Consider the following 24,720-nt stretch of genomic DNA (forward strand, 5'->3'; position numbering starts at 1 on the left):
CCTTGTCCGTGCTATCCTCTTGGCTCCCTCCTCCCCATCCCTCCCATCAGGCCTTTGGGCCCCACTTGGCACCTCTAGCTGGGTTCCTTTTTCTCTCCCTCCCTTTCTTTCTTTCTTTCTTTCTTTCTTTCTTTCTTTCTTTCTTTCTTTCTTTCTTTCCCCCCTCCTTCCCTCCCTTCCATCCTTCTTTCCTTCCTTCCTTTGCCTCTAGGGTTATTGCTGGGGCTTGGTGCCTGCACTACGAATCCACTGCTCCTGGAGGCCATTTTTCTTTTTCATTGCTGCTGTTGTTGTTGCTGGATAGGACAGAAATTGAGAGAAGAGAGGAAGACAGAGAGGGGGAGAGAATGACACATGCAGACTGCATCACCGCTTGTGAAGCAACCCCCTTGCAGGTGGGGAGCTGGGGGCTCAAACCGGGATCCTTGCACTGGTCCTAGTGCTTCGCACTATATGTGCTTAGCCTGCTGTGCTACCACCCGACCCCCTGGGTCCCTTTCTTTCAGTTAGGGTTTGTCGCAGACCCTGGTTCCCAGACCACCCTGGAATTGGTTTTACAGGGCACACGTCATCCGCGCCCCTCTCATTGTCCCGTTTTCCACCCCCCCAGCTGCTGGAGTACTTAGGCAAAGGCAAGAGCATCGTGGACGTGGGGCTGGCCCAGGCCCGGCACCCACTAAGCACCCGCAGTCACTACTTCGAGGTGGAAATCGTGGACCCTGGAGAGAAGTGCTACATCGCCTTGGGGCTGGCCCGGAAGGTGGGCGCTGCCTCTCCAGCTTTGGAGCTGCCTAGCTGAGCCCCTGGGGTGGGTGGGGCCTTGCTGGGGACCAGCAGGGGGCTGGCTGTGGAGGGGAGGGGCTACCCTGAGACAGACCTGGGTAAGAGGACAGACCCCACATATCCCGGGCCTTGCACCCCACATGCTGATGCTTGGATGGCATCAGTGGCAGCCTGAGGCCCTGGCTGTGTAAGCCAAGCCCCTTCTTCCTCTTCCCGCCTCCCTGCCTCCCTCAACCCCAAGTGCCAGCAGTTGCCAGGTGCAGGTGGGAGATGTTGTCTGCGCCCCACTGCAGGAGACAATGTTCTGATGCCTGGATTCACCCCCCTCCCCCCGTTTATTTTCTCTTGGTGCAGGATTATCCCAAGAACAGGCACCCTGGCTGGAGCAGAGGGTCTGTGGCCTATCATGCAGGTACGCCAGGGGCTTCCCTGGGCTTGTGGGGACCAGGGGGCACCAGGCCGCCATCCTCCTGATGCCTTGCGAATGGCCTCTCCTTCCAGAGCCGCTGCTGCCCTCCTCCTCATCTGTGTCCCTTGCAGCTCTGAAAGCCAGGAGAGCAGAGCAGGGGCGGGGGACTGGACATTCCAGGCCTCTGAGCTGGCTCCGACTGTGCCCTTCCTGTAGATCCTGCGTTTTTTGTTTTTTTGTAATTTTTCCTTTGCTGGCTTGGTTTCTTTTAGGGCTTTCTTGCAAAAGAATAAGCTGTGAGTTCCTGACATCACCACTCCCCACTGTCCTGTCCTGTCCTGTCCTGTCCTCCCCCTGACCAGCTACGAGGTACCCCTCAATCCTGCCGCCCTTCCATCACTCCATCTTTGTTTTACCTTGTTCCTCTCTTCCTTGGGGCCAGAGGAAGAGGTCGAGCAGTGTCACCTTCACCTGGAGGCCCTGTGGTGAGCAGGGCTTTTTCTTCAAGGGTGTGCTCTCTCCCTTCCCTTCAACAGATGATGGGAAGATCTTCCATGGCAGTGGAGTGGGGGACCCCTTTGGGCCACGTTGTTACAAAGGGGACATTATGGGCTGTGGAATCATGTTCCCCCGAGACTACATTCTGGACAGCGAGGGTGAGTGGTGTGGACGTGGCCGGCCTGGCCGGGTGGGCAGAGAGTGGGGGCAGCAGCACCTCTGAGGTCTCCCACCTCCTAGGTGACAGTGATGACAGCTGTGACACGGTGATCCTGTCCCCAACCGCCCGCGCTGTTCGGAACGTCCGGAATGTCATGTACCTGCATCAGGAAGGGGAAGAGGAAGAAGAGGAAGAGGAGGAGGAGGAAGATGGGGAAGAGATAGAGCAGGAGCATGAGGGCAAAAAGGTGGTGGTGAGTAGGGCCTGAGTGGAGGGCGGGTCTGTGGGGAATGGAGGGTCCAGTGCAGGCAAGAGGTTACTCAAGTGGTTCCCAGCCTCAGCACGCCCTCTTGTGGTCACCTCCCACATCGTGGTGTGTCTCCCCATTCGGCCATGCTGGAAGCTGGGAGGGAGTAGCAGGGGAGGAACAAGTAGCTCCCCTGTAGAGGGGCATCCCCTCGACTCCAGACTCCACTGCTATCGTCTCTTTGCATGGAGCTGAGACCTCACATGTTGGTGATTTCACCCCTCTTTTCACTGAGAGAAAGAGAGCCTCCAGGGCCACAGCGTCCATCTCCCAGGTGGTACTGAGCTCTCCGCCTGGGCTGCGTGGTAGCAAGGCACGCACCCTCCCCGGAGGGCCATCTCCGGCTCCAGCCTGCGCCACCTTCTCCCCACCTCCACCCCTAGGTTTTCTTCACTCGGAATGGCAAGATCATCGGGAAGAAGGATGCCGTTGTCCCTTCTGGGGGCTTCTTCCCCACCATTGGGATGCTGAGCTGCGGGGAGAAAGTCAAAGTGGACCTGCACCCCCTGAGTGGCTAGGGCCTCTCCCCAGGCCTGCCCTGTCCTCTGCTCACCCTTCGCAGGACCACATGCCCAATGCCTGCCCTGCCCCGGGGCCCAGCTTAGCCAGCAGGCCCCAGGGGGTGCAGACACCCTGCCAGCTCCCCTGAGCACACCCTTCTGACCTGCTACTGTCCCTTTCATTAATCCCGGGGCCCGAATCCCTGGGTGGACAGGAACAGGCCTGAAGCATGGTGTCACGCTGTCAGTGGGCCCCTCTGGCTATAGAGGAAGGCTCCCCGCCTCCCCCGCCCCTCTGGCCTATGTGAGTGGGGAGGAGTGGGCACCCTGTCTCAGCTGCTGTGTGGGCTGGAGGCTCTGCAGGGGGTGCAGAGCCCCTCCCCCCACTTAGACAGTATTTTTCTTTGCAGTCTTCTCTTTGTGGTTCCCTCCCTATCTCATTGTGTGAACCTGTTGCTGCTGTCACCCAATTCCCTACCCCCCAGCTGGGCTAGTGGGGTGCTATCTCCCTTTACTGACTGCTATCCTGAGAAGCCCCCTGTCGATTCTCTGTACCCTGCGAAGGCTTCCCCTTCCCCCATCTCCTACTGGTGCTCAGACACCGTAGTCCCAGAGGGCAGGGTCTCTGGCCCCTCAGCTGTACATAGCGGATGCCTGTTACTTATTTAATGGCATGAGGAAGGGGGATCCGGGCCTTCACTCCAGTGGCTCTTTACCATTCAGCCACTGCTTACTCCCTTGTTTATGCCCCTGTGCTGGAGTAAGGCTAGAACCCCTGAGCATGTGTGCCCATGGTGTGCTGAGGGTGGGCCACAGGCTGGCCCCTCACTTGCCTGGCCCCACCTCCACCCATTTGCTGCCCATGTAGGCCTTGCTCCAGTGTTTGATTCTAGCTCTCACAGGAGTGTTCCCTCACCAGGACCCCTGTATCCTAACCGCAGTCCCTCCCCGCACAGTGACTTTTCCTGGGAGCAAGAGGGAGCAGGAGCCGCTGGCCTCGGCTTATTTGCACAGAGTGGGTTGGGCCTGGGGGAAAGTGGGTGAGCTGTTGTGCTGCTGGGGCCTCCCCTCTGGCCCTCCCTTCAGGCCCTGCACTATAATGTAAGAAATGTATGTACAGACCAGAGATGTTTATACAACCAATAAAGATGGAGTTTCCATATTTATCAGCATGGCAGGACAGGGGTGTCCTTTTCAGTCCATGGGGCAAGGGTGGGGCCAGGGTGGGCACAGCCCGGGGGTAGCCTGCCCACCAGGCACACGGGGCCAGCATGGAGCCTGGCCTAAGGGGCCCCCAGAAGCAGGTCTGCCTGTGGGGGCCAGCAGGTTCTTATGGACAAGTCACAACTCCCACCTGATGAAAAGTTAGAGATTCTTTATTCTTAGACAAAAATAGACTCTTTCTTTCCCCCCCTTCATGTGATCACACACACTCTGGTCTCTCTGCTGGGGGGAGGGAGGGCAGAGGAGTGACACACCCCAGTCCTCCCCCTGCCCCTGCCCCTGTCCCGCCTGGCAGGGCGGGCAGGGCTGACTCTCTTGTGCAGGCGGGACTGTCCCTGCTCCCTCTGGGCTCAGCTGCGCGGCCTCCTCAGCCTTCACACTCCTGTCTCTGCCTTCTGCTCACGTGCAAGGTCACCTCACTGCCTGTCCACTTAGCTTAGCTGGGAAGGGGAGCCGTGTCTGGGGTGGATGCCCACTCCCCATTCCTGAGGGAGGGGCTGGCTCTGGGCTTCCTGGGGGCCAGGCCAGGGGAGGTGAGGGCTGTGGGCTGTTGGGAGGGTACAGTGTGGACGTGGGCTCTGAGCCGGTGGCCCGCCTTCATTTTCTCTGGCCCAACAGAACTTTGGTGATGAAAGTGACGATGGCACCTGCAGGCTGATCCGGGTCCAGCTCTGCAAAGAGGTGACACACATTCTCCCAGGGACTTCCTGGCTTCTTGGCCACAAAGCCAAAGATCCTGGGAGGACAGAGTCAAGGTGCGGAGGGGCTCAGCATCCCTTCTACCAGGGACTGCAAAGCCAGGGCTGGGGGAGGAGCTATCTCATCCCCTAAGAGGAGCTGGCACTCGGGGGAAGCTTACTTGGAGGTGGTCCCATCGGGGTTGGTCCATCTGCAGAAGGAGAAGAATTATGAAGTGGTGTCCCCCCCCAAGAGTAATTACTGATGGAGGAGGTGGGACTCCTTCTTATCTGGGAAGCCTGGTGTCTCCTCAGGCTCTGGGGAAAAGGCTGGAGGAAGGCTCACCTTCGGTCCTGAGGGTCAGTGCTGGCGAAGGTGATGGTGTTCACCGGGTAATGGCGGCGGAAGAAGAGCCTGTGAGGAAGACATTGGAGGATGTCACACCCAGAAACAGGCCCAAGTTCTTAAACTTGGGCCCCCCCCCCCCCAGGGGCTGGACACACACTCACTTCCTTTGGTTGTCTGTCAGCGTGATGCCTTGGGCTGAGACCTTGAAGTGGACAATAGCTGGCGTGGGGCGGGGGCTGCAGCTCAGAGCTGCAGAGCTGGCCCGGGCCACGGCCTGGGGGCCGGTCAGGGACTCGGTCTCCACTGAGGTCAGATAGAGCACACTGCAGGCTGCAGGCACACAGGCAGGCGTGAGACACTTTGTCACACACGTCCCCACCCCGGGCTCCAGCTCTTGCATTAGCCCCAACTAGAGCTGCTCAGAGTGCATTCTTCTTCTTCTTTGCCTCCAGGGTTATTGCTGGGGCTCCGTTCACTACTCCTGGAGGCCATTTTTCCCCCTTTTGTTGCCCTTGTCTTATCATTGTTGTGGTTATTATTATTGTTGCTGCTGTCATTGTTGTTGGATAGGACAGAGAGAAATCGAGAGAGGAGGGGAGGTAGAGAGGGGAAGAGAAAGACACCCGCAGACCTGCTTCACCGCCTGTGAAGCGACTCCCTGCAGGTGGGGGAGCCAGGGGCTCGAACTGGGATCCTTGCACTTCGCGCCACGTGCGCTTAACTCACTGAGCTACTGCCCAACTCCCTCAAATTGCATTCTTTTTTTTTTTTGCCTCCAGGATTATTGCTGGGCTCAGTGCCTGCACTATGAATCCACTGCTCCTGGAGGCCATTTTCCCCCCTTTTGTTGCCCTTGTTGTAGCCTTGTTGTGGTTATTATTGTTATTGTTTATGTCGTTTGTTGTTGGATAGGACAGAGAGAAATGGAGAGAGGAGGGGAAGACAGAGAGGGGGAGAGAAAGATAGACACCTGCAGACCTGCTTCACCACTTGTGGAGCGATTCCCTTGCAGGTGGGAGTAGGGGCTCAAACCGGGATCCTTAAGCTGGTCCTTGCGCTTTGCACCACCTGTACTTAACCCACTGCGCTACCGCCTGACCCCCCTCAAATGCATTCTAACCACAGGTATCTTGTTCAAGAGCTCCTAGATGGGGGGCAAGGGTAGATAGCATAATGGTTACTCAAAGAGACTCTTATGCCTGAGGCTCCAAAGTCCCAGGTTCAGTCCCCTGCACCACCATAAGCCAGAGATGAGCAGTGCTAGAGGGGCCGGGTGGCGCTTCTGGTAGAGCACACATGTTACCATGTGTGAGGACCCAGGTTTAAGCCCTTGGTCCCCATCTGAAGGAGGGACATAGTCTGGGAGGTGGTGCAGTGGATAAGTACCACTTTCAAACATGAGGTCCTGAGTTCAGATGAGATCAGGCTGGCGTGGCTGCAGACAGGTCCCAAATTCAGTCCCTGGCAGCACATGTGCCAGAGTGATGTCTGGTTCTTTCTCTCTCCTCCTGTCTTTCTCATTAATGAATTAATAAGATCTTAAAGAAGAAGAAGAAATTCCCTGGATGAGGAGTCACAAATGCGAGATAGAATGGAGCCTGGGGTTCTGCATCCTGATGAGTCCACCTCCCTGCAAGTCTCATGTTCCTAAGACTTTGAGGATCTAGACTGAAGACCCCCTCTGCTCCATCCATAAAAATGCAGGGCCTGGGAGCTGGGCGGTAGCACAGCGGGTTAAGCGCAAGGACTGGCATAAGGATCCTGGTTCGAGCCCCTGGCTCCCCACCTGCAGGGGAGTCGCTTCACAGGCAGTGAAGCAGGTCTGCAGGTGTCTATCTTTCTCTCCCCCTTTCTGTCTTCCCTTCCTCTCTCCATTTCTCTGTCCTAACAACGGTGACAATAATAACAGTAATAACTACAACAATAAAACAAGGGCGACAAAAGGGAATAAATATTTTTTAAAATGCAGGGCCTGCCTCCACCCCTCCCCATCCCCACCCCCAATTCTGTGGCCTGATCTGAATCTGCAGTGCTGCCTTGGTGGTTGGGAAAGGGAGGGGCGCCCCTACCGGCTCCCTGACGCAGGAGATCGGCCGCTGTGCTCATGTTGGTGGGCACTGGAGCCTCTGGGGCCTCCTCCAGGGGGTCTGAGAAGAAAGACAGGAAACTCAGCAGGGGGCCAGCTGGGTGCCAGGTGGCGGGAGGGGGGGTGCAGGGTGGGGGTGGTGGAGGGGACACCCACCTTTGCTGGGAATGCGCAGGCAGCAGGGCAGGGACAGCGGGGAGATGGAGTGCTGGGAGACCAAGGCTGACAGGCTGCCTGCACAGGAGGGGGAGTGTCCTGGTACCCACAAACACAAGCTTCCCCACCACCGTGAGACCCCACCCTGTGCCAGCCTCTGCGCACTGGCCCCTACGCCTGCTGCTCACCGAAGTAGGGCTCGCTGGGACAGCCCTTGATCTTCACCCCTTTGGGCCCAGTCTCAATGAGAAAATGGCGGACTAGTTGTTCCAGGGGATCACCTAGAGAAGGGTTTTTAACACACACACATACACACACACACACACACACACACACACACACACACACTCTGAGATTCCTTTCCCAGCAGGAGCGGCCACTTCCTGCCTCTCCCCACCAGGAAGTGAAGTGGCCCACACCCGCCTGGCCGGGCCTGTGGCTCCTCTTCCCAGTCTTCACCCCCTGCCCTGTTAGACCCGGGCACTCTGTACCTTTCCAGGGCTGGGCACTGGGTGGGGGTGTCGCCACCTTGAGGGCCAGCCCATAGGCTCCTTGGAATGAGTGGCTATCCCTGATCAGGAAGGCACCTGGGTCCTTGTCTTTCAGCAGGGCAATGGCTGGGGGAGGGGGCGGAGGGGGTTGATAGTGGTTGACTTGAGTCCTTCGTGTTCCCCCCACCCCATCCCCCAGGAACTTACTAAACCACCCCCAGGCCTTTCACCCCAACAGCAGTGGCAGTACTGGGCCCTGGAGGGAGGCTAAGTGCTGACAGAGAGTTGACAGTATTAAGCCTAAACCTGCTTGAGTCCAGTGCCCCCAGTCACCTGCCACGGGGATGAGGGGACGCCAAAGCCCTGGGGGCAGCTCCTCACCTTGGTCACGGGACAGGTGTGGCTTGTACCAGAACTTGGATGTATCCTGAACAAACCTGACGTTGCTCTGGCTCTCTTGCATGGGGGGCTCTGGGACAGAGAGGGACTGGGTTTGGCTCTGGGGCTCCCCAGTTTGCACGCCACACCCCTCCTCCTAGACCAAGCCAAGTTGGCTCACTGTTTCCCAAGTTGGCTCACTGTTTCTCAAGGTCTTTGTACCTGGGGCTTGGGGGGCGTTATCTGGGAGCAGAGGGGCAAAAGTGACGTGGTGACTGGTGCCTCTGGCTGGTGGTGAGGCAGGCTCAGGGCTCCAGGGTCCCTGCTGCTGTCCCGGCCCTGGCAGGTGGCGTTTCTCAGGAAGCGGGGGCTGGTTGGAGCCCTTGACGTCATAGGACATGGCCACGGGGAAGGCAGGCGTGGGCGAGCTCTGCGTTGGCTCTGAGTTGGCCATGAGCCAGGGCATCTGGGTAGGCACGGGGGTGAGCGGAGACCCATCGGGGCTGTCTGGGGGATCTCGAAGGCCCTGCCAGGGTGCGTGGCGGAGGCCGGGCAGCGTGGTGGGCAAGGGGACTCGAGCACTGGCACTGTCTGAGCGATTCCCGGGGCTCCTCTCCTGTGGCCAGTCATTGGGGGAGCTGGGTGGGGAGGTGGGAGAGAGGGGGGCAGGCGGCTGGAGCCCACTTCTTGCTGGTGGCTCAGGAGCCTTTTCGGTGCTGCCTTGGGACACAGGTGGTGAAGCCTCACCAGGGCTCAGTCTCTGAGGGGGCGCTGAGGTGGGGGACTTGGTGTCTTGTCTCCTGGTGCTGGAGGGGAGGGGAGACAGGTGGTCAGTACCAGGCTGTGGGCTGCCTCCACTCCTTCAGTGTCTGCTGGGCCAAACACCTGCCCCTCCACATACTTCTCCTTGCCCTGGACAGGGCTGCTGGTGTGCAGGGGTGTGGAGGGGTCGGACAGCTCAGAGGAGGCACTGCCTGGGGCCTCCTGGGGAGACCGAGGCTGGGTGCTGTGTGCATTGGGGCCTTCTCGCCAGGACACAGGCTCAGGTGACTCTGCGTGGGTGGAGGGAGGTGGAGGTGTGACCAGGGAGAGGCCCTCTGCACCTGCTTGTCCCCTTGCCCTGGCACTGCCACCCAGTGCCCCTCACCTGCCGATGCCAAGGGCCCTGTGGGGCCCAGGTGCCCGGGTAGTGGATACCTGTCCCCACTGTCCTCTGCAGGGACCTCGTAGCTCAGCTTCCGGGACTGTGGGTAGGGTGGGCTGCCCGGGGAGACGGAGCCGGCACGCGGGGAGTGGGCCCCAGGGCTGGGGTACCCTCTGCCCTCTCCTGGGGGCCCACAGCTGTGAGGCAGCCGTCCGTAGGTGGGGCAGTAGCTGGGAACGGCTCCCCCGTAGCTGTACGGCAGCAGGGTAGGGTAGCCAGGGTGCCCATACCTGCCTTCGGGGCACATGGTGTAGGAGCAGCCCTCGTGCCCTTCCTCACCAGCTTTGGGGGGCTTCAGGCAGCTGTAGTCAGGCACCGGGGTGTGGTGGTGCCCACAGGCAGGCACCAGCAGGGGCAGAGGGTGCCCGGGCCGCACGGGGTGCAGCAGAGGCTTGCCCGCCTCGCCCACCCAGCCCTCTCCGGCCTCCCTCTCCAGCCGTAACCCATACAGTGCTGCTGTGGGCAGGGCCAGCTTCTCTTCGCAGGCGGGGCAGGGGCACAACGGGGCTGGCAGCCCTGGCTCCTCCAGGATCACCACCTCCCGGTAGCCGGGTGCGCGGAAGCCGAAGTCCGCGCTGGCCACCTTCCCCAGCTCAGGTGGGTATGGGTAGGGGCCCTCTGACAGTGAGCGGCACAGTCGTCTCTTCTCCACCGAGGCCTCGGCATAGCCCTGGGGGGGTCCCTCGTAGCCCCTGAAGGCCAGCCTCCGCCGCTCCAGGGTCCCCTCAGGCCGGCAGTAGCCTCCGTTGGGGGCCCCACAGGCTTCCCGGTAGCCCTGGCGGCAGGAGCAGTGACGACTGAGGCCAGGCCTGTGGCCTGGGTAAACCCCGATGTGCTGGCCGCCCCCTGAGGGGGCCTGCTCCTCGTCGTCCAGGATGGCCGTCTCTCGCCCAGCCCCCCGGCCCCCACTGGCCCCCACCCCGCAGCCTCCCAGGAGGCGGTCCAGCTCCTGTCGCTCCACTGCTGTTGGGGGCGGCCGTCCAGGGGACTCAGCGGCTGGCTCTGTGGTTAGTGTAGAGGAGTGGCCGGAGTCGCTGCTGATGGACAGCAGGGGGGGTGGGGGCGGCTCCGGAGAGGGTGTTGGCGGAGCCTGGCGGGGGGCCCGCTGCACCTGTGCGTAAGGACTGCCATCCAGGGGGCCCCGAGTGTGGGTCAGGGAGCCTGAGTAGGGAGAAGGCCAGGGAGGAAGGGAGGGGAGAGAGGATGAGAGGGTAGCACTAAGGGGCCCTGCTGGGAGCAGGAGCATGCTCCCCAAACCCTCACCCCACACACCGTCTACACTATCCTCATGGTGCTGGTTGAAGTTCTCGTAGGAGTCCCAGCGCACGGCGGGCTCTGCTGTGTTGTAATCAACAGAGACTGAGGGGTCGTTCCTTGGAGTGCTGCCTGTGGGGGGGCCGACCAGGTGTTGGGGAGCAGGGAGAGATAAGCTCCTCCCGACCTCCAGCCCCTGGGCCATATTCTTACCTTTGGTCTCAGGCCTGGTAGAGAAGACAAACTCCACTGAGGCTTGGAAGGGGAACCTCTCGTCTGTGGGGAGCAGGTGGGTGGTGAGAAGGCCCCCTCGTGCCTACCTGCCCACCCGCTGCCCCAAGTCTGTCTCCAGCTCACCCGTCCAGGCCTCATCCAGCTGGTCCTTGGGGAAGGAAAGCCGAGGCCCGTGGATGGTACATGTGTGGAACTGCACTCGGAACACGAGGGTTCGGTCTGTGCCCCGGCCGCCCTTGTGGTAGCATGTCACCTGTGGAGGGGGAGGTCAGGCCCCCGGCCACTCACACCTCCTCTGTGCTGCCACCCCAGGACTGCCCAGTGGATGATTCATCAGAGACCCCCCACGCCAGCCCAGGACCGGCCCTGCTGCCCAGAGCCACTCACCATAACGTCGCCTTTGAGGAGGAGGGCCGGCTCCAGGCTGATGCAGAGCTGCTGGGGGCTGGGGCCTGAAATATGGCTGTGGGAGAGGCGGAGCTGGGGTGGAGTTCTGAGCCTGTGTTAGTGTTCAGCTGTAGGTGCGGGAGCCCCCAGGGTGGGGGTGGGGGGGCAGTGGCCTGGGAGAGCAGGACCTGACCCCGAGCACTCACTAGACTCCAGATGTGTAGACGAGCTGCATGGACTGGTAGATCTTGAGGAAGGGCTGGAAGCCTGCAGGCAGAAAGGAGGAGGCATTTGAGGGGTGCTGAGGGCAGAGGGATGGGGGACCGCCCGCCCTTGGCATGGAGCACACCCAGGCAGCCTCACCTTTGCCAGGCTCAAAGGCTGGCAGCACAGGCATAAGCACGTAGTGCAGGAAGAGAGGGCTGCTGTTCATCCTGATGGAGCCGGACAGCAGGCCGCTGAAGTAGCTTACGTATCTGGGGGTCGGTTGGGGGGACGTTACAAGTGGTGAGCAGGTGAGCCCTTTCCTCCACACGTCCCCAGTGTGCTAGCCCACCCATCCTTGGAAGGTCTGCCCTACTCCACCCCTCCCTCTGGTCTTCCAGCTCAGGACAAAGCTCTCTGCACCTAACCTTGACTCTCCCTGCCTCCATGGTTTTCATATTTGCTGTCCCCACCCCCACCCCTGCCTAGAATGTTCTTCCTTGAGATTTTGGCCTCATGGGGCTCTTAGAGTCCTGCGAGTCTCCGTCACAAGACTCGGCTTGTGTTTTCTTCCTGGCATAAGCCACCGTCCAACATGATCTTGTTTATTAGTTCAGAGGCGCACGGCCTTCTGCTCCGTTAAGAGTATGAGCTTGAGGACGCCTTGCTTGTTCCTAACGCCTGGGGCCTGGGTGGCGCTCCGTTCGCATGTGCTGGACCTCTGCTCCCCACCCCCAAACCCCTGGCAGCTCACCTGTGCTGGGAGGGCTGCAGTTCTGCGGCCACTTTGTCCTCACAGAACTTCTGCATGGTGAGAGTGGCCAGTGCCTGGTCAGCCCTGGGGAAAGCGGGGCCAGTTCGTGAGCTTAGGAGCTGATCTCCATCCTAGTCTCCGCTCCCTATGCCCCAGCAGAGAGGTGCTGTGTAAACCCCCCTCTCCCCCAAGTCCAGTAGAAGCCCTGAGTAATGACAGAGATCTAGAAAACCCCACATCTAGTCACTGTACTGGTTGTTAGACCTCAGACAATTATTCCCTGAGCTTTAGTTTCTCCCCCTGGAATATGCTGGGGGATAGGGCAACAAGGTTACACGGTGGGTCGAATTGTGTTTCCCCAGAAGATATGTACCTCTGACTGTGACCTGACTTGGAAATAGGGTCGTTGCAGATGTGATTAGTTAAGCTGTCATACTGGAGTAGAGTGAGCCCTTAGTCCCATATGACTGGTGTCTTCAGAAGGAGAGAAGAGACAGACATACAGACACACAGAAGAAGGCCGCATGATGATGGAGGCAGAGACTGGGGTGAAGCATCTGCAAGCCAAGGGACACCCAAGATTGCTGGCCAACACCAGAAGCCAGAAAAAGGCAAGCAAGGATACTACCCAGAGTCACAGAGGGGCAGCCCTGCCCACCCCCACTTTAGACTTGTAGCCTCCAGAAGCGAGGTAATACAGCTCGCTTGTTTTAAGCCACCAAGTTCATGGCACTTGGTTATAGCAGACTTAGAAAACTACTATGGATCTTCTCCTGGGAACTATGGTGAAATACAGTGAGGAACAGGAGGAGGAAAGGTCATGTTTATAGTAATTTCTCTTTGAACACAGAGGAGATGGGCACATCAGGGCCAGCTGGCAGAAGTGGTCACTGGGGCCCAGGAGCCTCACCCTGCAGAGATCTTGCTGTAGTGCATGTAGGCAGAGACGATGACACCGAGCTTGCCTTTGCTCCCCTGAGGGCAGAGAGATAGGAATGCACGGCCTCCAGGGGCACCAGGCTAACAGCACCCAGCTCTGGGGTCCCAAGGGCCAGCCCACCTTGCAATACAGGACGGCCACATGCTGCGGGTCAGCGGTGAGCCAGGTCTCCATGGCTTTGCAGATGGAACACAGCTTGTCCAGGGGGGGTGCGTGCAGTTCAGGCCAGCCAAAGTCCTGGACCTAGGGGGTGTGAGGGGTGGGACTGGAGGTGGGACCCACCAATGAAAAGAGATGGAAAAGGAGCAGGGTGTTGGGGCCTGGGGCTTGCTGGCTGTGACAGCCTCAACAGTTTCCTTGCCTGTACAGTGAGTGGGTTGATACTTTCTGCACCATGCTCGGAGCTATCTCAAAAACATTTTTTTAATTATTCTATTGTTTTTCCACCAGTGTTATTGCTGGAGCTCTGCAAATACCTTTTTTTTTTTTTTTTTTTTTTTTAAGATTTATGAGTGGTCCGGGAGGTGGTGCAGTGGATAAAGCACTGGACTCTCAAGCATGAGGTCCTGAGTTCGATCCCTGGCAGCACATGTACCAGAAAGATATCTGGTTCTTTCTCTCTCTCCTCCTATCTTTCTCATTAATAAACAAATGTTTTTTTTTTTTTTTAAAGATTTATGGACTGGGTAGACAGCATAATGGTTGTGCAAAAGACTTTCATGTCTGAGATTCTGCAGTCCCAGATTCAGTTCCCAGCATCACCATAAACCAGAGATGAGAAGTCCTCTGGTCTCTCTATATACATCTGTCTTTCATTTAAAATACATAAATATGTTTAGAATATTTAGTTGCTTGTTAATGAGAGAGAGAGAACTAGAGCATCACTTTGACATATATGATGCTGGTCATTGAACATGAATTCATGTATGTGATTCCAGCACTACCTGCCATCTCCTGGATGGCTAGGGTTTCTCAAATAATGTGTCAAATGGGAAAGCGTGTTAAAAATGAAATGGGGGGGGAGAAGGCCGGGACTCCATTCAGTTCAATGACTTTCTTATTTTATTTTTTTAAATCTTTATTTATTTATTGGATAGACAGTCAGAAATTGAGAGGAGGTGGGAAGATAGAGAGGAGAGAGACAGAGAGACACCTGCAAACCTGCTTCACCACTCGTAAAACTTTCCCCCTGCAGGTGAGGACGGGGGGCTCGAACCCAGGCCCTTGTGCACTGTAATATGTGCGCTCAACCAGGTGCGCCACCACCCGGCCCCAGTTCAATGACTTTCACCCCTTCTTACCTTAGGGTTTAGTCGGGTCAAGTCATGTCTTTTCTCTGAAAGGTTGAAGAGCTGCAAACAAATGGGGTCTTTACTTATTCATGAGAGAGAGAGAGAGAGAGAAGGGGAGAGAGAACCAGAACATCTTTCTGGCACATGTGATGCTGGGGATGGAACTCAGCTCCTCCTCCAACATTTTACCCACTACATCACCTCCCGGGCTGAGGGGGGTCTTCAGGAGGAAGTGACCTCAGGCGCGGTGACTCGTGGAAGTGGCGTCACCCACTGGACCCTAAGTGATAGTCTTTTTCCATCATAGGAGGTCGTTGAGCCAGTCTCTCTGGGATTGTCCCCAAGTCAGGGCAGGCGGGCCCCGCCCCCTTAGCCCCGCCCCGATAACGTCAGAGCTCCGGCATTGGTCGAGGCCGGTGGGCCCCGCCCCTCACCAGGTACTTGTCGCGGTGCTTGGACTGCAGCACGTGAGCCAGCTCGCGCAGGTGGGCGCGGTGCCGCTGCTCGTCGGGCCGCGCCGGGAAGGCGGCGGCCAGGATGCGCTCGGTCACGTAGGTGAGGTCCAGGTCCCAGCGCCGCTCCATGAGCGGGTCGAGGCTGAAGCTCCTGGAGGGGGGGGCGAGGTCAGCCGGGGCGGGGCCGGCGGGGCGGGGGTCCCGGGTTGGGGGGGCGCCCCCACTCACCTGGGCAGAGTGTTGCGCTGCTTCGAGTGGTTCAGAGACTTGGTGGATCCCTGGGGCGGGAGAGACCGTGTGTGGCCGGCCTTTTGGGTGCCCCCACCCCGGCCTCCCCGCCTCGGAATCGCAGGACCTGTCGTCCTCAGCAGGAGCCCAGGTCTTACCAGGTGCTCAATGCGCCGCACCGGGGCCGTGTTTCTCCGCTGGAGGGGGGTGGGGAGCAAGAGGGGAGTTGAGGGCCGGGACCAGCCTGGGCAGCGGGGAGGGCAGGCCCGTGGCCCAGGGGAGGAGGAGGCCCCAGCAGGGCCAAGGGGAGCAGGGGTCTCATGCATCCCCCCTCACTCCCTCAGGATGGCCAGATCGCCGGCGCAGCCCCCTGGACGGAACCTGCGGGGGTCCCTCTCACACCTCTGGCCTCGAAGTCTGGTCCCCTGCCGCCCCCAGCGCCCCCAGCCCCTGTGCACACTCACCAGCTCCGCGGGAGGTGCGGCCTGACAGGAAGAGGTCACCTGGAAGGAGACCTGAGTGAGGGGCTTGGGGCTGGGCCCACCCCTCAGCTTCAGCAGCCAGGTGGAGGGGCCGCTTGCTCGAGCTGAGGTGCTTCTGTTTAAGGGAGCCTCTCCTCTGGCTTCTCAGTCCCCCACCCCTGGGCCCCCCACTTGTTACTCTTGGCTTCCAGCCCCCTGCCCACACAGACCCCCCATTCATCCAGCTGCAGGGCAGGAGTTATATATAGAGCCACGGAGGCAGGACTCACACTGGCCTCTTTCACCGGGAGACCCCGCCCCTGGGCAGACAGCGTCCCCAAGCTGGCTCCTAGGCCCTGGGGCCCCTTGTCAGATAGGAGGCAGGTACCCTCCCCTAAGTACCCCCCCCTTAGGTGCTATCTGCAGTTACATTTTCTGCCCCACTGCCCCACCTCTGCAGGACCCAGGGCAACACCCACAGGTATCCTGAGGACCCTTCCTCAGAGAGAAGGAACAGCCTATTCAGCTGCCCAGTCTCTGTAATCCTCCTCCCCACCCTTCCTCCTCCTCCTCTTCACCCCCTCCTCCTCCTCTTCCTCCTCAGCCACCCCCATCCTCTCGCCAGCTGCAGCCTGGGCACAGCACCAAGACAAATGCTGTCTCGCTGTCCACTCGCCTGGGCCAGCCCTCCAGGGGGTGGAGAAGGGTGGTTCTTAAAGGGCCCAGTACTGCATCCTCTGTCACCCCAGGATGGCAGGGCTAGAGGGTTGATGCCAATTTGATCAGAACAGCCTGTTTCAGAGGAGATAGCGGCCCTTGCCCCCTTAGACACCCACCTTTCCTTCACATTTTCTGTGCGTAGCCACCTTGCAGACTAGAAGGAGGGGACGGGGTGGGCAGAGGTTAGCAGGGGGCTGTTGAAATGGGCAGTGGAAGGGGTAACCCCCCCCCCCCATGACTGTGTTCCCTGGAACTAGACCCTGGGACTTCCAGGACCCTGGATGCATGGGGCTAGCTGGGTGGGAAGCAGGGCCAGAGACACAAGGGGAGAGAATGGCTGTGGGACCTCTGCCCAGGCCAGGGAGTGAGGGTCCAGGGGTGATGCTCTAAGTCAGGTGGGGAGAAGGGGGAAGTCTCTGGTCAGAGTGGGGAGACAGCGGAGAGTATGGGGTTGCCAGGGTGCTCAGGGACTCTTATCTTGGGGTGCCTGGGTAACTTGGAGCAGCAGCCTTGTCCAGTGGCAGTGCCCATCAGAGTGATGTCCTTCCTGTGAGCGGGGGCCAGCAGCCGGGGCTGCTCTGTCACTGCTCAGGGCACCTCACCTCTGCAGGAGACACCTGTCCCATCGATGGTCACCTTACACACGGCACAGACCGGTGATTTCTTCCGGAAGACCTTCTCCCGGAAGCTGTGTGGCTCAACTTTCCTAGGCTGGGGTGGAGGGACAGACAGGTGTCAGATGGGACAGAGATGGGACAGGCTGTAGGGAGCACTGGCTGTCTTCCTCCTCTGCTCCGACAGAGCCCCGGCCACACAGGACACACTTGGCCACAGCTGTTTCCGGGCAGTTGTGGGGCTTGCCCTCTACGGTGCCCTGGAATCCGGCCCCTTGCGTCACCCACCCTGGGTCAGCTCCTCCCCAGGGATCACTCAGCCCCTCACGTGGGCCTGGTGTGTGACACTCTGTAGTCACTGCCACTCAACCATCTAGCTTTCCTCCTTGTGAGGGGGTGCTCTCTGATGCCCTGTTTCTCCTCCCATGGTGCCCTGTGTGGAGGGGGAGCAAAGGTGGGGCCCAGACATGAAGGTGGGGTGGAAGTCTGCCGGCACCCAGAAAGTCCCCGCAAGAGTGGCCTCACCAGCCCTGCTCCCCTGGCTCCTGCTGTCCCCACGTTCCAGGCAGCTGACAGGCCCTCCTCCCACCTCAGAACAACATGTTTACTCTTTGTGCACTGAGGCGGCAGGCGGCAGTTGTGTAAGGAGGCGGCAGTGCTGGAGGGAGGCGCACAGGCAGGGCACTGGGGGAATACCTGGCTGCCTTGCTACTTGGGGATGGAGTGTGCACCCTGCACTGGAGGGGGCTCAAGTAGGATTCTAGCCCTGCCAGGTAAGGGAGCGGACAGATGCTGTCAGGCCCTCCTTGCCCAGAGGACGTGCCAGGCCCATCCTGTGCAGGGGCCACTTGTCTCCACTACAGTTCAAGTTCCAGCTCTCTGTTCTCCATGCCTCCTGTTGCCCTGAGTTGCTGCTTTTGGGGTGAGGACTGGGGACAGGGAGTGATGGGGCTTCTAGGCACGCAGCCTGGGGAGCCAGGCACCACTTCTGACCCCTTGGCTGTCTCTGAAACAGATGCATTCAACCCCACCTGAGTTCTCCTGGGCTGGACTACGCTTGCCAGACCCACTGGAAACTCAGTGCCAAAGCCCTCACTGCTAGGACAGCTTTTGTCAGACCCAAGAGGAAAGCCCTTTTCAGGTTTAGTCTCCTCCTTCCCTCTTCCAGCCCAGCCCTTCTCTGTTCCAGGAAGAGGACTCTCGATCTCTTGACCTGTGCTCTGGGGTTCCAGAACAGTGCCCAGAAAAGAAAGGTCTTGCAGACAGATGTATCTGGGTCCCCAGTTTGGAGAACCCAGTGTTGGCCTGGTTCAGGGCATGGAAAGTAGTCAAGGGTGGTCCCGGAGGTGATGCAGTGGATAAAGCATTAGACTCTCAAACATGAGGTCCTGTGTTCGATCCCCGGCAGCACAAGTACCAGAGTGATGCCTGGTTCTTTCTCTCTCTCTCCTATCTTTCTCATAAATAAACTCTTTTTTAAAAAAGAAAGTAGTCGAGGAACCAAAACCAGGTTCTACTCTAACCCACCCTTCTGCTGCTTACACCACTGCCTGCCCCCCCCCCCCAAAGGGCAGGGTCACATGGGGAAATGGGGATGTGCTCCAAGGGGGTACTGAGGGAGCTGAAACTGGGGAAAGGGGCTGAGGTTGGGGGGAAGGGTTCAGCCAGAGTTCTGGTCCCCCCCACCCCCATACCTCTTCCAGCCCTCCTCTGCCCAACTGGCGGGCACTCCTACCCTGCTGGTGGCCCGGCTGCTGTCCCTCCTCCCCAGGGCTCTGAGCAGCCTCTCCACTGGGCTGCTGGACTTCATGGTGTCCTGGGGTGCTGGCCGAAGGGTCCTGAACAATGCCGGGGCCAGGCCCAGGGCTTCCTGGAAGCGGCCTGATAGAGGCTGCTGCTTCCCTTGGGTGGACGCTAGGCTGTCTGGCTGGTGTGAGAAGCCCTGCCCTGGAAGTGGAGGGGAGTGCAGGCGGGAAGGGGGCAGGTCGCTGCTCCAGGAAGTGGGGTGGGGGGAGGATGTGGGGGAGGCCAGGAGATCAGATTCCCAGGATCTACCCTGCTGGGAGTGTCAGCCCAGGATCTAGCTAGTTGATGGGTAACTGTCCACTGCTCAGGTATCCACCTTATCCTAGGATCTGCAGGGATCCTGTGGGTGGGGCTGGGGCGGGGTGGGGTGGGAATTGAGGTGTCTGAGCTGGGCTCCTGGGCCAGAGGGGAACACTGCATTCCTGCCTGGTCAGCCACCCAGCCTGAGCTTTCTGTGGCGAGTGGGGGAGCTGGTAGTGACTCCCCCAACCAGCCTAAGATCCAGAGTGTGCCCCCTGTGAAAATGAGGCTGCAGGCCAGCTTCCTGCCTCAGCTTTCAGGGTTGTGAAGTGGGAAGAGGAATCTGCAGTGCCCTCTGCCCACTGCCTCCACACAGGCTGAAAGTCCACATTTTAGCTACAGGCTGTCCTGCCTGCTTTGCTCCCCTGCTGCACTGACTCCTGACAGTCCCCACTCACCCATGCCCTGGACTGCTCTGACCCCCTATCCACCCCATGCCCCCAGCCTGAGTACTACCTTCATGTCATGTCTTGGCTGTCCTTCCTCAGCAGCTGTCAAGGGCCCAAGCACCGGACAGGAGGTCCCCTCCCAACTTTCTCCACCCCCCCCCTCCCTGGGCCTCCTGACTCCCTCCTGGGAACTTGTCCAACTTCCTGTCCCAGGAGTCAAGGGAAGGAGGTGGACTGGGGCCTTGGAAGGGGTGGTGGTGGGGGGTGTCTTCTAAAAATATAAAGGGTTAATGGCCTGTGGGCCCTTAGCCCCAGGCTTTCAGAGCTGTCACTAGGAAGAATGTGCAGAGGCTTCCCCCCCCCCACCCCCCATGGTATTTACTGAATGTCCTAGAGCTCAGGCAACTCCTCCAGCTTTGGCTTCTCCCACCAGGTTCCTAGACCTCTCTCCCTCCTTCCCTTCTTTTTGCCTATCTGGGCTGGTCTGTGCTGCCCTCTTAGGGGTAAGTTCCCTTAAGGGGTCCTACTCAGAACACTGGGCTGGGTGGAGCAGAGGTTTTTTTCCTTGCTGCTCTAATTTTCCTTCCAGGCCAGGAAGTCTGTCCCCAGGGTACCTTGGCCAAAGAGAAGCATCTGTGTGGTAAGGCCTGGGTCCTTAGCCTGTAACTGGAGAGGGGTACTGGCTCTATAACCCACTCCCCCCCCACCAGTCCTGGCCAGGTCCCAGGACATTCCAGGACCCTGGCCAGTGTGGGCAATTGGGTCTAGTCCCCAGCCCCTGAAGATTAGTGGGTGGGGGTGGGGAGGTGTCTTTTTCTGTTCCTACTGCACGCACCCTGACTAGGATCCCTCAGCCGGCTTAATGTCTCATTTGACAGTCCCCCTCACCAGGAACAGGTCCCCAACATCCTCTGACCCTCACTCTCTGAGAGGAAAAGTGCCTCACTGTGGAAGGGCTGGGAAGGCATGGGCAGACCCCCTGGGACCCTCCTGCTGGAATATTCCGCAGACGGCCCATTCCTACCCCCTTCCCGGCCCCCTCTCAGCAGACTCCGGTTTGTTTGGAGAAACCCCTCCACCCACTCTCCCTCTTCCTGGAAATAGCTGTGGTTGGATGAGAGGCTGGGAGCCCCAGTCGCCAAGGGGGTGGGGGGCTGAGGCCCAGGGAAGGCAAGGGGAGGGAGGCGGGCGTGTGGATGTGCCCATTTGAGAGCCGAGGGCAGCAGGGAGAGGCCTGGGGGGCTGTGCTCAGACCCGGCTCCTCTGAACCACTCTCGGCTACGGTTCCCCCGGCCGGGAAGCAGAGAGGGCAAAGCCTCCGGGGCGCTGGGCCGGGGCGCGGCGTGTGCCGAGGAGCCCTCGTGGGCGGCGGGCCGGAACCAGACGAGCCCGCGGGGCAAGGAGGCCGGGGCCGCTCCCGCCCGCACGGTCCCCAGCCCGGCGCCCCGCGCCCCCTGGCGACCGCCCCCGGCGCCGCCCGCCCTCCCGCGCGCGTGACGCAGAGGCCGCCGCCCTCCCGCGCGCGTGACGCGGCCACTCACCTGCGGGGGGCGCCCGGCGGGGCGGGGGCGCGCCGGGGCGGGGCAGCAGCAGGGGGAGCCCCCGGGCCAACCCATCGTGCCGGGCCGTGCTGCGCCGCGCGGGACGCGGAGGAGGCGGAGGCGGCGGCCGTGGCGCCGCGCTCGCCCGGCTGCCTCCTCCCCCGCGCGCCCCGCGCTCGCCTCTCCCCTCCGCCCGCTCTCCTCCCTCCTTCCCCCGCTCCAATCCCCGCGTCCCGCCCGCTCCCCGCCCCTCGGTCTCCGTTCCCCCTTTCTCCCCACCTTCCGCGCACCCGCGTTTACAAAGCGCAGAGGACGGAGGGGCGCGGACACACCGGAGACAGCTGGGGAGAGAGACCACACGGGGGCAGGGGGCGCCGAGAGAATGACCCGCGGGACACCGGCGATTACTCGAGAAAGACGCCGGAGGCCCGGAACCGCCGGGCCTCCGCGCATTTGGGATCGACTTTGACCCCAGTCAGCCCCGGCCTGCGGCCTCGGGGCGTCGTGGCACTCACGCCGCTGGCCACCCACCCGTCTTCTCCATCAGGTGACACTTGTTTTCGCGCAAAGGACTCAGCGCTGATGACCATCAAATTCAGACCCCGCCTCCCCAGCAACTCCAGTCACTCACCCTGCAAGGTCATGGCTATTGCTGGGAGAGATCTCTGTGAAAGTCTCTGGGGGAGATGGCTCAGCGGCAGAGAACGGGCCTACCACCCATGAGGCCCTGGGTTCTATTTCTGGGCACCGCAATTAAAACAAAAAATGTTTCCTCACATGCAACTCAGGACCTCAAGACCCAGGCTTCCCAGCGGAGATTTATTTGGAAGTTCGTTCTGCGGTCCAACGCCACTTCTTTTGCAGTTTCTGGACCTGCTAGTGGTCGGAATGCCTTGGTACTGAACCGTAGGGCTGTGTTACTTTTATTAACATGAAAAATAACCAGAGCATCATCCTGGTGCATGTGATATTGGGGAGTGAACTTGGGACCTCATGCTTTTACAGCCAGTGCTCTAGACCACTGGATCACTTACCAGATCGCTTTTCATTTTTTTGCTAATAAGGGAAGGAAGCAGAGCTCTGCTCTAGTGGCTTAAGCCTGGCAGCACAGCACACAAGCCCTGCACTCCTTTCCCCAGCCATGCAGGGCTGGGCTGGGCTGAGTTGTGCTGCCTGCAGGGGGAGGCAGAGGAGGGAGGGGTAAAGGAGCAATGTCATCCTGCAAGCCCAGAATCTGTTCCCACCCCCAGCCTCCCCAGTGTTCCGTGGCAGTGGGGCACTTCCTGAGAACTCCCTCCCTGGCCCTCTCCACTAGACTTTTCTGAGAAGTGAGTGGCCAATGCCTACTGGAGGCAGACACCAGCACTAAGGCCTCTGTCTCATCTCTCAGCTGGCTCCTTCCAGTGTTCGTTTTTTTTGCCTTTGGCAAAGTCTGCACAGTCTGGTTCTGATTACAAGGGGTGGAGTACCCGATTTCCATCTGGGTAGTCTTGTAGGCCCCCCGAGACTGGCCCTTGGCAGGGGTGGATGTTGCTGGGGCTGGGAGTTTTCTTCATACCATCTTGGGTTGACTTGCTGTGTAGTCAGCAATAGAGGAGCCGGTTTGTGGGGACTGGAGCTGAGGGAAAAGGTGGGAAGGCAGTGGGGAGGAGTCGGCAGATGGGAGAGCCCAAGGCTGAAAGTTACTCTTTGTAATTTTGGCAGGATTTGTTTACATAATGGCGATGCATGACACATGCAACGTTGTCCACTTATAGGGTAGTTCATTAATTTTTGGCTGCTCTCTGGCAAACGTGCCAAGAGGTTGTATTCCTACCCTCTTGGTTGAGATTGGGTGGACTCAGATACTTGACTACACCCCAGAGAGGTGAGTAGGGCTGGACTAGCCTCATCTGTAGACTGGTATTGCTGCTGCCCCTGTAAGGTCTGAGGAATTGGGTCATGAGATAGTCTCCAGCCCAGGCCTGATTCCTGCTCTGAACATGGGGACCTGGCAGGAAAGTTGATAAGCATGTATAGGGGGCAGCTAGACAGGGTGGCCTAGGAGGCAGTTCAATGCATGGTGTTTCTCTCTTCCAAATCCAGTGCCTGGTATTGTTTGTCCTGTGCTAGAGCGGTGCTCTCATGAATAAATCTTAAAAATGAAGGGGGCTGGGTGGTGGTGCACTTGGTTGAGTGCACGTTACAGTGTGTAAGGACCCTGGTTCAAACCACTGGTCTCCAACTGCAGGAGGAAACTTAACAAGTGGTGAAGCAGGTCTGTCTCCAATAAATGAAAAAATAAAGAAAATTAAAAAGCACTAAGCCAGGCATTCTCCTAGCAGCCAAGCAACCGGAACTTCAGAAAGGGGAAGAGGAGAAAGCAAGGATATTAGGAAAGAGGAAGCATTTCAGAACCCCTTCTGAGCCACCACTACACATCTTTTCTTACCTTAGTTATGCAGAAGGCAGCCCATCTTGGCACTGAGGGCTGAGTACCCTCTTCCACAGCTTGGGGCAATCCCATGCTAGTGACTGGCCCTTGGGCTGGAGGGTGATAGGCAGAGGGCACTGACGCTGCTGTGGCTGGAGAACACTGGGCCAGGGGGAACTTTAGAGGAGGGTTCGAATGCTGGGAACCAGGAAGAGTGGGTGAAGTGGCACAGCCAATTGAGGCGGGCTTCGGACAGAGAGTGTATTGTCCTACCAGGAGGCTGCTGCAGCTGGGCGGGGTGCTGCACAACTTGCCTCTTCCAGACTCCAGTTTTGGTGAGGTGGAAAGACGAGGGAAGGCAAGTCCTCCCTTCACTTGTGGCCCAGGGGGGTTGGGTGGTTGCTGAGAAACAAACATTTATTTGAGAATTAATGCTTCTAGGAGCCGATGTGTAGCTCCCCAACTTTTCTCCCCGAGAAACCAGATGCTGTGAGCTGGCTTCTTAACACTTGAGGTGACGCCCTTTGCAACAACTATAACTTGTACTGCCTTGGGGCCCAGAGCCCAACTACTTAGGAAAAGCTAGGCTATTTAGACTGAAATACAATGTAGGGTGACGACTTTTCTACTTGTCCAAAATCCGTACTTGGGGATCCATTCCTGCAGTTGAACTTCTCAGGAGTGTCCACACCTTCTCAGCTGACAGGGCACAAAGCGTGCACCTCGCTTCTCAGCTGACTGACAGGGCACAAAGCGTGCACCTAGCTTCCTTTCCGTTGAGGTCAAGATCCCAGTTCCTTTCTCCCTCCCTACTTTCTCTGCACAAGCATGACCTCTTTGAAATTAACCGTTTCCACTTTTACCGTTGCCCTGAATTTCTTGGCTCCCCTGGACAGAGCAGCAGTAAGCACTGTCATAAAGAGCTCACAGGCAGCCCAGGAAGGGTACCCTTCCTACCTAACCCACCCTGAAAGCCTTTCAATTAACACCCACTGCACCAGCCCCACTACCCCCCATCTTTGGGGGTAAGAATGCCAACAGCAAGGAGCCGTGAGAGCATGTTTCAGCTGCCCCAGAAAAGCCATCTTCTCTTTCGGTCCCAAATTGTCTGCTTCCTGTGCCCCATCCTCCTGTGACCTTATGGATTCTCTGCCAGTCCTAACCTTTCCTGCCTTTTACAACAATGAGCAGTCTGTCCTTAGTTTGGAAAATTCCCACTAAGTCTGAGCTGTGGCTAAGACAAAGTGGCCTCAGCTGTAACCCAGACCAGCCCGTCAACTAGAAAGCCATTCCACGTGTGCAGTTAGCCTGGAGAGGCAGAAGCCACACCTCACCAGGCAGAAGGGCAGAGGTTCATGGAAGCAGTGCCTTAAGTGGCTCTCATCTTGTCATTGATATAAGCAGGCAGTGTGGACTGCATGTGGACACAGAAGCTGGTGGTGTGTGTGTGCAGATGACCAACGGGGAGTACAGTAAAAAGCACTGCGGATATGAAAAGCGTATCAA

At 58.9% G+C, this 24,720-nt stretch overlaps 2 protein-coding genes and 1 long non-coding RNA gene across 10 annotated transcripts in view; 1 reads left to right on the forward strand and 2 right to left on the reverse strand.

The window, feature by feature from the left end:
* Nucleotides 1–3,829, forward strand: part of SPRYD3 (SPRY domain containing 3) — a 37,294-nt gene extending 33,465 nt beyond the window's left edge. For all 4 annotated transcript variants that reach the window (XM_060195298.1, XM_007518197.3, XM_060195299.1 and 1 more), the window contains 5 exons: nucleotides 611–760; nucleotides 1,138–1,195; nucleotides 1,729–1,848; nucleotides 1,931–2,103; nucleotides 2,541–3,829. In XM_060195298.1, the coding sequence (XP_060051281.1) occupies nucleotides 611–760; nucleotides 1,138–1,195; nucleotides 1,729–1,848; nucleotides 1,931–2,103; nucleotides 2,541–2,675 (636 nt within the window). In that variant the 3' untranslated portion in view covers nucleotides 2,676–3,829. The remainder of the gene's footprint in view (nucleotides 1–610; nucleotides 761–1,137; nucleotides 1,196–1,728; nucleotides 1,849–1,930; nucleotides 2,104–2,540) is intronic.
* Nucleotides 3,830–4,015: 186 nt separating this feature from the next.
* On the reverse strand, nucleotides 4,016–21,052 carry TNS2 (tensin 2). Of its 5 annotated transcripts, none has more exons than XM_060195292.1 (29): nucleotides 20,802–21,052; nucleotides 16,754–16,862; nucleotides 16,268–16,305; nucleotides 15,435–15,473; nucleotides 15,129–15,167; nucleotides 14,971–15,020; nucleotides 14,722–14,893; nucleotides 14,297–14,347; nucleotides 13,116–13,238; nucleotides 12,966–13,030; nucleotides 12,056–12,139; nucleotides 11,461–11,573; nucleotides 11,304–11,364; nucleotides 11,098–11,173; nucleotides 10,834–10,963; nucleotides 10,690–10,752; nucleotides 10,495–10,608; nucleotides 9,166–10,383; nucleotides 8,920–9,070; nucleotides 8,241–8,824; nucleotides 8,022–8,111; nucleotides 7,641–7,766; nucleotides 7,338–7,430; nucleotides 7,150–7,227; nucleotides 6,977–7,054; nucleotides 5,069–5,237; nucleotides 4,905–4,973; nucleotides 4,741–4,770; nucleotides 4,016–4,617 (listed from the first exon to the last, which is right to left on the reverse strand). In XM_060195292.1, the coding sequence occupies exons 1-29, from the start codon at nucleotides 20,874–20,876 to the stop codon at nucleotides 4,479–4,481; spliced, it is 4,227 nt and encodes a 1,408-aa protein (XP_060051275.1). In that variant the 5' UTR covers nucleotides 20,877–21,052; the 3' UTR covers nucleotides 4,016–4,478. The 5 variants fall into 5 exon arrangements, with proteins under 5 accessions (XP_060051275.1, XP_060051276.1, XP_007518260.1 ...); XM_060195293.1 differs by lacking the exon at nucleotides 20,802–21,052 and adding an exon at nucleotides 19,328–19,587; XM_007518198.3 differs by lacking the exon at nucleotides 20,802–21,052 and adding an exon at nucleotides 18,501–19,282.
* Nucleotides 21,053–21,299: 247 nt separating this feature from the next.
* Nucleotides 21,300–24,340, reverse strand: LOC132539510 (uncharacterized). The gene is made up of 3 exons (XR_009550844.1): nucleotides 23,976–24,340; nucleotides 23,233–23,936; nucleotides 21,300–22,419 (listed from the first exon to the last, which is right to left on the reverse strand). It is a non-coding gene; the product is annotated as an uncharacterized LOC132539510 (long non-coding RNA).
* Nucleotides 24,341–24,720: the final 380 nt, after the last annotated feature.

This window comes from Erinaceus europaeus, chromosome 7 (assembly GCF_950295315.1).
Source record: "Erinaceus europaeus chromosome 7, mEriEur2.1, whole genome shotgun sequence".
NCBI classification, from domain to species: Eukaryota; Metazoa; Chordata; class Mammalia; order Eulipotyphla; family Erinaceidae; genus Erinaceus; species Erinaceus europaeus.

Bases quoted from the DNA above. Each gene is read 5' to 3' on its own strand.
- TNS2 (XM_060195292.1), bottom strand. From the start codon at position 20,876: ATGGGTTGGCCCGGGGGCTCCCCCTGCTGCTGCCCCGCCCCGGCGCGC. The intron at 13,239-14,296 runs GTAAGAAGGGGT...CACACCCCCTAG, and splicing joins TGACCCGACTAAACCCTAAG to GTCCAGGACTTTGGCTGGCC. The intron at 7,431-7,640 runs GTACAGAGTGCC...ACCCTTCTCTAG, and splicing joins CAGTGCCCAGCCCTGGAAAG to GTGATCCCCTGGAACAACTA.